Genomic DNA, 10,558 nt, shown 5'->3' on the forward strand with positions numbered 1-10,558 from the left:
CATCTGAAGCAGCACTGTAAAACAAACGTCTCTAATTTACGGTAAAATCAGTATTTATATGAGAAACTTCTGGCAGCTGCCCGTATTTTACCGTAAATTAGCCGCTTCTTTGCTTCAGTTATGCTGCGCCTTTATCCTGATACTGGTCAAATATTTAAGAAAAAAATGTTTTTTAAATATTTGACTTTCCTCCTTTTTTACCCGTTTTTGTTCTTTAAACGTTCGTGTCCAGCTTCCTGTCAGGCGGCGCTCAGAGATCTTTGTGTTTGACTGCAGTCAAATGGTGCAGAAAAACATGCAAATATCCTCACATACGAGTTAAATCTGATTAAAAAAACAGCCATAAATCAGGATTGCTGCATTAAAGGGACAAAACAAAATGTTTTCCTCCTCTGGCGTTTAAATCCGCTGCAGAGCAAACGTTCGGTTCAGGAAGTGGAACTAAAACAAGAGGGAGAGAAGAAGCTGCACCGACCTGAAACCGCCAGAACCAGTTCCTGAACAGAACCTAATGGACCAGAACCAGAACAACTCCTCAGATTCTCCTCTGGTCTCATTAAGCTAACGCTATGCAGAATTAAAATCAACGTCGAAGTTCAAGCTAAATATTCAGTAAATATTCAAATATTAAGTCTGAAGTTAAATATTTTGTTATTATTTTTGCTTTAAGCTAGCTCTGAAACGGTTAGCTCTGAAACATTTAGCTCTGAAACGGTTAGCTCTGAAACGGTTAGCTTTGGTACGTTTAGCTCTGAAACGGTTAGCTTTGGAATGGCTAAATGTTGTGTTTTGGCTCGTTTAGAGTATTTACTTAATATGCAGAGAAAGTGTTTAGAAGACTCTCAGACCGCCTGGAGAACTCCTGAACTCTGGACCGGATCAAGACTTAGCTTCCATCTGAAAAGTGCGGAGTGCATTTATTTTCATCCTTCTGGGTCTGGGTCTCCTCTGGCTGCAGATCTTCTGTTTTTCTGCCAGTCAGACTGGATGGAGAACATGTAAAAACATTAGTTTTCACGTCTTCCTACAAATTCTGAGCTGGTCTGGACTTTGACTAGGCCATTCTAACTCCATAAATAATTTTAACTATCCCATAATGTCTCTGTCAGGGTGCAAGCTGGTCCTCTAACTGGATTCTCCTGGATTTATCTCCAGCTATGTTCCCCCAGCATAATGCTGCCACCACCATGGTCCACTAAAGAAGCTCTGGATCAGAACCAGAACCGCTGCTGTCCAATTCTGGACTCTGGCTGCTGATCAGATGGATTTAGTCTGAAGAAACTGAATATTTGTGCCTAATTAGAGTTAAAGTCCAGTGAAAACTGAAACGTTGAGCGGCCATGTTCATGTCGGCCTGCCTGTCTGACCTTTGACCTGCAGGAACACGCGCGTGTCATCAGAGCGGGGAACGCCGTCCACGCCGTCCGGCTGATCATTAACCTTTACGGCCGCCGGAGCAGAGCCGCGACAACCCGCTTTTACAACATGTTTACCACTGGAAACGAGCCGACGCCGTTTCCATGGGAACCCAGCAGCACCAGAACCTCCAGAACCTCCAGAACCGGCGACGGTTCACTCCTGAAGCACTGGAGATGGTTTCTGAGAAGAGGGGAAACTGAAACTTCAGATGAAACTGGAAGTTTCAGGATGACAAACTGAGGCGCTGAAACGCAACATGAGACAACAGCAGATTACTCAGATTATTCAGATTATTCAGATTATTCAGATTATTCACTGAAACCAAGTTTATGCTGGAAAGTTTAACAGATTCAAAACAAAAACAAACAAAATCGACTTTTAAACTTTTTTGTGTTGATAAAGACAAAATATTTCCAGATTAAAGCTTCAGCAGTTTTGAAATTTCTGGTTAAATTCAAGATCAGAAAAATTATTTTGCTTCTGAATTAAATATTCTGTATTTCATTTAAAATATTTATTAGTTTCTGTAACAGAAAATCTTTTTTTTTCTCCACATTTTAAACTGATTCAGATTAAATTTTTAAATCTAGAGTCATCAACATGTTTTAGTTATTAAAATGTCTATTATTTCTTAAAATGCTTCACTAACATCTAAGAAATCAAAGCATAAATTAATTTGTTTATGTTATTAAATTATTTTAATAACTTTTCTTCTGCAGTGAAGTAGAATAAATCCTGAATTATCTGAATATTAATTTATGTTACAACACAGTTTCTGTAACTGCTACATTTTCTGAATAATCTGTGGATGATGGACATGAAAATGTTTCATCAGAACCGAACCAGCAGCTCAGAACCGGATCCCAGAACCGGATCCCAGGACAGGAATCCGCTCCTAACCAGCTGCTGGAAGAAAATTTTCAATTTATAATCAGGCCTATGCTTCTATAATCTGAGAGGACTTCCTGTTTGGGAGTACTTCCTGTCCCAGCAGGAGAATCATCAGAGTAATCTGATTACTTTGAGCTAAAATAGTTACAGTTAGCAGGTTTTCTTATTAAAACACATAGAGAAGAAATTAATTGATCATTTATCGCTGCCTTCCAATCAGATGGAAACTCAGGAAACATTCATCCTTCCTCTGGTCGGGAGGAATGCTGGGAATGCTGGGAATGAGAAACCATGGCAACGGGGAGACGCTGAGCTGTACAAACATCCCAGTCATGTTTGTTTATTTATTTACTATTATTGTTAAACTCTGAGTCGGATTAAAAATATGAAAATAAGATTAGAGATTAGGTCAGAGGATGGATGACAAAAAAAGAGAGAAGAGAGGGAAGGAGAGGAGGAAGAGGAGGAAGAGGAGGGAAGCCGCTCTTGTTATGACCGATCAGCTGCGTTGCATCATCACACAATCAGAGTCCTATAAATAGGATGATGTCATCCCCCCTCCCCCCCTCATCTCTTTCGCTCTCTGTTTAGTAAGGTGTGACGTCACCGGCCCCGCCCCCCTCCGGGCCTTATATAAGCAGGTGATGCAACCGGAGCGGCAGAAGCGCAAGCCGCCGCGGGAAAGGAACAGCGGTTCATTTTGTCCAGCTCAACCAGAACCAGAACCAGAACCTCGGAACTTTAACAGGTAAGGAGAGGGGGGGGAGTGCTTCCGGTGGGGGAGGCGGGCTGACGGAGGCTCTGTCCCGGGGAGGAGAAGCCGGGCTTCCCGGTGCGCTCCGGTCCCGGTTCGGGTCCGGTTCGCTTCCCGGCGCGCAGAGAAACCAAAAGCTGAAGCTGCGCGGTTTTTAATGCGCGGGTTGTAATCCGGAATAAATAAATGATCTTTATTGTTTTATATTTTTAACTGAGATTTTTGTTTCTGGTCCCACTTGTTGCTGAAATTAAGTCAAGTTGGAGATCAGCAGAAACTGAGACCAACACAATTATTATTATTGTTATTGTTGTTATTATTATTATTTATTGTTGTTGTTATTAAAGCCACAAATAATCCCAAAGAGAGACCAGACTAACTGTAGCTAAATCATAAAACTATGTGGATAAAAATGAAATATGAACACTTTGAGTAAATAAAAAATTTAAGAAAATAACAAAAATCAGGAAGAAATAAAAAATAATTCATATAATATAAAATATAATTCTTCTTATTTAGTGCTGCAGGATAGTAAAATATTGTCACCTCTTTGAAAATAAACTTCCTGTCAATGATTCCCTCTGACGGGTTTCCCTGCTTCCTCCTCTGGAGATTTACTGGACTGTCGTCCTTCCAGCTGATTTTCTTGTTGACCTCCAGACTTTGTTTAGTTCTGCTCTCCAGTCACGATGACTCGGCAGAAACCGGTTGGCAGCTGGACTTAAAGTTTCAGTTTGTAACTTTTCTAAACTGTTTCCAGCCTGTTGATCCAGTTTCATAGATAATCTGATAATAGATGGAGTTGTTACAGCTGCTGCACTGAAAACATCTAATCAGAGCCTGGAGGCGGGGCTAGGCGCTGTCAATCATCCTCATGTATGTGCCGCTAAATGGGCTAGTTGTGGAGAAGCAACAGCAAATCAGTGGCTATGCTAACTAGCCTAGCATTCACAACATGCTATGATTTAGCAGCGCCACACAAGATTGTGATTGACAGCGCTAAGTCCTGCCTCCTGGCTGGTTGTTTTTGCAGCGGGGGGAGGAGCCTGAGTTTGGGTTTATTTAGTGTTGCTGTGTTCTGACCCGGTTCCTCTGGTTCCTCAGGATGATGCTGCAGCATTCGGGTCTCTCTCTGGCCGACATCAGCTGCTCCGCCCTCGTCCCCTGCCTCTCGCCGCCTGGCTCGCTCACGCTGGACGACTTCACCAGCTACTCACCCATCGTGAAGGACGAGCTGCGGACGGCCATCCAGGCCAAGCGGCGGTCCAACGGGCTGAGCGCCGACGTCAGCTCGGACGGCGCCAGCTCCGGGTCGGACCGCACCGGCCTCAGGAGAGAGGTGAGTTAAAGGCCGCGTGGCGCCGCCTCCGCTGCCGCGTTCCTGAAGGTTAACGGCGTTTCTCGTCCTGCAGCTGACGACCGAGGAGCACGAGAGGAGGAAGAGGAGGAGAGAGAGGAACAAGATCGCTGCTGCGAAATGTCGCAACAAGAAGAAGGAGAAAACCGAGGGTCTGCAGAAGGTAAACTCCTGCTGCAACTAACGATTCATCGATTCATCGAATACAAATTTAGAACATTCTGCAGATTTTTCATTTAAGCCATTTTTATACAGCATGAGGAATAAATCAAAAGATGGAAATAAACAATTTAATTTGTTTTTAAGTAAGAAAATCAACATTTTGTTACCTAAAAGTCCCAGCAGCATCAGGTTAGTGACAGTTTGAAAGATGCAAAAAATCTGCAGAGTAAATTTACAAAAAAATTATTTTATCTGTAATTCAAAATGTTTTTGTTCAGTTTCATTAAACCGTCAGGATGTTTGTTCTGTTACCAGATCACCTGGTTTAGTCTAGTTAACATTAATAAACTAGTCGATTATTCTATAATCGATTAATCGTTTCGGCCTCATTTTGATCGATTGAGTTCATTTGGTTTGACCTCTCGGCGATTAATCGATAACTGATTGCCGGTTGCCTCCTGGCTGCAGGAGTCAGAGAAGCTGGAGAGCGTCAACGCGGAGCTGAAGCAGCAGATCGAGGAGCTGAAGCAGCAAAAGCAGCAGCTGGTCTACATGCTCAACCTGCACCGGCCCACCTGCATCGTCCGCGCTCAGAACGGCCAGACGCCCGAAGACGAGCGCGACCTCTTCATCCAGCACATCAAGGACAGCACCTTCCAGCTCCACGGCCTCACCGCCTCGTCCTCCTCCGCCGCGGCGCCGCTGGACGACGGCACGCTGACGCTGGACGACATTCGGTGTTCGGGTCACCTATGATGGCGGCCGGCTTCCTGCGGCAGGAAGTGAACTCTGACCTTCCAGCCGGCTGGACGGCTTCACCGTTACACTTTATGGTTCATTTAACGTTCGACACTTTGAGACAGTCTGGGCCAAGAACCGACACGAAGCACTGAAACCAAACCAACATCAGTTTTTATCGTTTGTCTAAGTTTTGTACCAGTGATTTGGAGGCGATCGTCGCCCCCTGCAGGCGGCTGAGTGACTCCCACATGTTTGTGTTTATTGTATGCATAAAGATTATTTATTAGAGGAGCAGAGAATGATGTGACGTTGTAACGACACTGTTTGTCCTGTAGATCTGATATCACTGCTGCTATTTAATGCTCAGGAGCTGCACTGGCTGTAGACTTTGTACTTTTTGTTTTGAGAATAAACCTCTGAAACATAAATCAGGATGTTTGCTGATGAGAAAGGAAGAGTTATGTCCAGTAAAATCTGTTTGCATGCAGAGGAACATTTCTCTATGCAGACGACTCACTGCTGTTCCCTTAAATTAACCGAAATTTAATCTGCTACATCTTTTGCAACACAAACATCTAAAGTTATTTTTCCATAAAGATGAAGCTGCTCAAATTCAAGTGTTAATTTTTTTATTCTCTTGTTTTTAGCTGCATGTAAACAACAGACGCCTCTTCTTCTGACGGAACAAAATGTTTATTTTTTGAATATATTTATTTATTCAGCCCAGGGTTTGAACCTTATTTTGTAATAATCTGCTGCCTAACTTTCATTTTCTGCACTTTGAACTTTTCATCAGGTTTGTTCCTTACAGGAAAGTTTTATTCTGAAAAAATCTACAAAAAACAGATTTTAACTCAAAATAATTTCCTTACTTTCACTAATTAACTGAAGGGAAAAACTGGAGTTATTAATATGAGGACAGGTTACGTTTGTGTGACGATGTTTGTAACGTCGTCTGTTTTTCGTGTTTTTGCGATCATTCCTCCTCGGTTTAACGTTTCGTTTCAGTCTGAATAAAATGTAACGTTTCAGGTACGACTGCACTGCTGCTCCTCTCCTTTTGTTAAATTCTGTTTTTGATACTTTTTTACATTAAAACATGGATTATTAAACTTGTCGTTGTCATTTTTAACCCAAAGTTTGCTCTGAATATTAGAGGAAAATTGTTCAGAACATGAAACCTAAAACCTGAAAATTAAAAAATTAACTCATTACTTTAACATACTCAATATTATGACATTAAAGTCTATTTCCTAATTGATTTAAAAAGAAACAAACAATAAAATGGAAATTTAAGCATTAATTCTAAACGGTAAAAAGTTTTCTGAAAGAGAAACATTCAGATTAAGATCTAAGCTAATTAAGTTTTATAAAAGACTTTATTTAAAGAAATGATTTATGGTCTAATTTTTAGTTACAAGATCTAAAAATATATTTTAAAGTAAAATAAAGAAAATAGTAATTTCTCTGCACTGAAAAGCCTTTTGACTGGATTACCATGTTTATTTATTGTTATTTATGATGGCAGTATAAAATATAAACAAGGAAAAACATTTTTTTATGCCTCAATAATCTTAAAATTTGAAAAGGATCAGAAATAAGAAGCAGACAAACTTACTGAACTCCCAGCTGCCTTTTGATTAATTTTTAGATTTATTTTAAATTGTTTTGTAAAGATGAAGTTTTGTGAATGGGAGGATTATTTTTCCAGATTTTTCTATTTTTGTGGTTATTTTATTGAAACCTGAGAAGTTTGAGGCCTGGAGGGAAAAACACTGAAACTTTACAGAAACCGTTTTGTTCTCGGTTCTGTTTGGATTCTGATAAACATGAACAGGATGTTAACACATGATGAAACGTCTCTTCTGAGAAGATTAAAAACTCATTAACTGTCAGGCATGACAGAAACATTTCCCAACCCAAACATGAGGAAGTGAGCAACGATCGAGTCCGGACCCGTCTGCAGCTGTCTGCAGCTGTCCGCAGGAGCCCCAGAACCGAACCGAGCCGCACCAGAGCAGACACCTGGAGACCCGCTGAAGTCTCTCACAGGAAGTGACATCACAACAGGTCTGACTCCTGCCGACATTCACATTGCATTTCTTAACGTGCAGCAGGCGACATGATGAAACCAGAGCGATTCAACGAGTCTCTGCATTTCATTTGTCCCTTCATTCTTCCCTTCTTTTCAGGTTCTACATATAAATCCTGACCACAAAGGAAATATTAACCACGTTGAACTTTAATATTTTATACTTTAAAATGTTTACAAGGCACTTCAAAGTTCTTTACATCATAAAAACAAAACAGCGTCATAAATTATGGAACATAAACATTACATTTTGTCAAATGCCATCAACAAAATTGTCAATATTCATCAATAGTCAGTTATTATTAATAAAGTAGAACCAGGTGGATTCAGAGGAACTCTGAGTTTCAGCTGTTTTTATCCACTTGAGTTTTCTTTAAATTTGTTGCTTTATTGGTAAAATCAATATTTTTGTAATAAAATATTTATTTCACTTGTTGAAATAAATAACATGCGCGAGGCAGTGCAGTGCTGTGCCTCACATCTGGGGGCGCTGCGCATGCCCGTTGCTATTCTCTTAAAATCGCCAAATATTCATGTTTATTACACGTATTTCACATATACTGACTTTCCACTGTCTGTCTAATAGATTTAGTTAATGTGAGTGGTTTGTTTAGTCTTTCTGATCCATAAATGCGCAGCAAAAATGTGCAGAATGAAACAAAACGTACCGGGCGTGACAGACAGGGGGCAGTGCTGAGCCCCACAGACACAAAGAACAGCAGGCGCTCTTCTTCTACGCTTTGAAAACGCTGAAAACAATCGGAAAAATTGAGAAAATACGGTTGGAATCAAACAGTTTAAGGCCTCTCTACTCTCTAACTTTTAAAAATGAAAATAAAATGAGAGAAAAACCAGAAGGATTTTTATTTAGGAAGATGGTGGCGAGGATTTCATCCAGACAAAAAGGTTCTTACACAATCTGCAATTTTAATCTGAAAAGAGGAAGGTCAACCAAAGCAAACATTGAAACTTAAAGACATCAAGCCTGACCTTGTATTGAATATTATTTTATTTAATATAATACTATTCATATTAAATATAAACAGACTGTCATATTGTTTAATTGTGTAGGGCTGGAGGTGGCAGAGTTTCCAAAAGTGATACTTAAGTAACAGCAGCTTTACTTCAACATATTTTCACTCAAGTAAAAGTACATTTCTCAAGTGAGAGTGAAAAGTATTTGGTTAAAAGTCATTCAAGTACTGAGTAACTGATCAAGTTATCAATAAAAATTACATCAGAAGGACCAAAATACAAAGTAAGTGGAACTTTTGGTATTTTATTTACTTGAGTACATTTTTAGAAAAAGTATATTTTTAGGAGTATGCTGTACTTGTATTACTATGATGTACTTGTAATTTTATTATGAAGTATTTCTTCTCCTACTTGAGTAAAATGTCTGGATTTTCTTCCCGCTGAATGAAAAACAAAAGAAAAACTCACCAGCAGCTTCTGCTAGATTCATACATTTTTTATTAAAAGAATCTGATTTGGTGGCGGAGGGTTTAGCGCGACCCACATTCAGAGGCGACGCGGCTGTCGCGGGTTCGACTCCCGGACGTTTACCGCATGTCTTCCCTCCTCTCCTTCCTCTTTTCCTGTCAGCCTACTTTGAAAAAGGGACACTAGAGCCCACAAACAAAAAAAAGGCCCCTTGTGGGGCAATAAAAAAAAAAAAAAAAGATTTGGAAAAATGTTCTTTGCGTTTTGTTTTTTATTATATGTATCATTATTTTTTTTTAAATAAATCTCCTATTTTCATCATGTTATTAATTAATTTATAAATGTCACAGTTTAAACTCAATATTAAGTTAGCAAGCTAAATATTTCATTAGCTATCTCAATATTTAGCGAGCTACTGTAATATTTAGCTAGCAAGGTAGATAACTGTTTACTGGACAAGCTTAAAAATATTATATTTATAAATGACTGAATGACATAACGTTTCACCCATCAAATGGGTGAAAAATGAGCAATGTTCCTGTCATCATTGCTGGTAATTTGTGACGCTGTAGCTCCTCGAACAGCAGCCTTTACATGCGTAACTTGGTCTCTTTCCATTTTAAAGCTTTTCACAGAAACGGATTCTCTCTTAAAGTGAAAGTAGAAGTAGGAAGTTTCAACACAACCTGCAGAGAACATGACACCTCATGCAGATTGGGGTCAAAGCTGCGGTTCCTGGAAGCATAGATGTTCGGCTGTTTCAGCTCAGGTTTCCTGTGGCGTTCAGCGGATGAACCGTCGGTCTGAGGAGGAAAATTCACCGGAAAGCGTTAAGGAGATTCAGCTGGAAGAAGGAGAGAGGAGGGAAGGAAACAAGGAAAGGAAGAAAAAAAATTCCAGAATATTCCGGTCTGAATCCAAAAACCATCAAATAAGCCTATTTTTGTTGTTTGTTTTTTGCCCTGATTTTCCCTTTACTACAATCTTCCAGCGTCCTGCAGTGTGTGCTGTGTAACGTGGTGGTGTGCTGAATATGGCCCAACTAAAATCGGGCATATTCAACTTTGTCGTGGCCTGATTATCTCATCCTGTGGGTTTTTACTGACTGGGAGCGAAACGCAGCCTGTTGAATGTGACAGGCAGCCAATCAGAAAGCGCGGTGACGTAAGAACGGAGGGGAATCCCAAACCGTTGTCATGGCAACTGAGAGTCTGGTGGACATCAGAGGTGATATGTGGAAATGTTTATTACTACATGTAAAGGTCATTCTTATATATGTTTATTATATGTGGTTATGATTATTCAGTTAAAAATGTTAACTATGTAAAAACATAACTCACCTCCAGATCATAGAGCAGCAAATAGAGCGGCTGCTCCGCCATCTTTTATCAGGGGAAACTCATTTTTAGATATGTGGAATGTAACTACAGAAGGTCAGAGGAAGCTGATTTTATGGTAAGACGGCTTACCGTATGGCGGAACTGCTGAGACCCGTCAGGGTTTCTGCAGTTTCCACATTCAGGCCATCACAGAAAAACTCACTGCTGTTTCTGCTGAAACTTCCCAACTTCTGGTCACTGATGTCACAAAAAGATAAATCATGATGCTGTGAAAGTAAGTACACCCTCACAGAGTTAATGGAAATTTAAATAAATCCAACAGGCACCAGACTAATTATTCACAAAATGAACACAAATAG

At 40.1% G+C, this 10,558-nt stretch overlaps 1 protein-coding gene across 1 annotated transcript; it reads left to right on the forward strand.

Moving 5' to 3' along the window:
- The first annotated feature begins 2,937 nt into the window (after nucleotides 1–2,937).
- atf3 (activating transcription factor 3) lies at nucleotides 2,938–6,436 on the forward strand. Its single transcript, XM_028041087.1, has 4 exons — nucleotides 2,938–3,058; nucleotides 4,169–4,403; nucleotides 4,477–4,584; nucleotides 5,052–6,436. The coding sequence occupies exons 1-4, from the start codon at nucleotides 2,955–2,957 to the stop codon at nucleotides 5,337–5,339; spliced, it is 735 nt and encodes a 244-aa protein (XP_027896888.1). The 5' UTR covers nucleotides 2,938–2,954; the 3' UTR covers nucleotides 5,340–6,436.
- Nucleotides 6,437–10,558: the final 4,122 nt, after the last annotated feature.

This window comes from Xiphophorus couchianus, chromosome 15 (assembly GCF_001444195.1).
Source record: "Xiphophorus couchianus chromosome 15, X_couchianus-1.0, whole genome shotgun sequence".
Taxonomy (NCBI): Eukaryota; Metazoa; Chordata; class Actinopteri; order Cyprinodontiformes; family Poeciliidae; genus Xiphophorus; species Xiphophorus couchianus.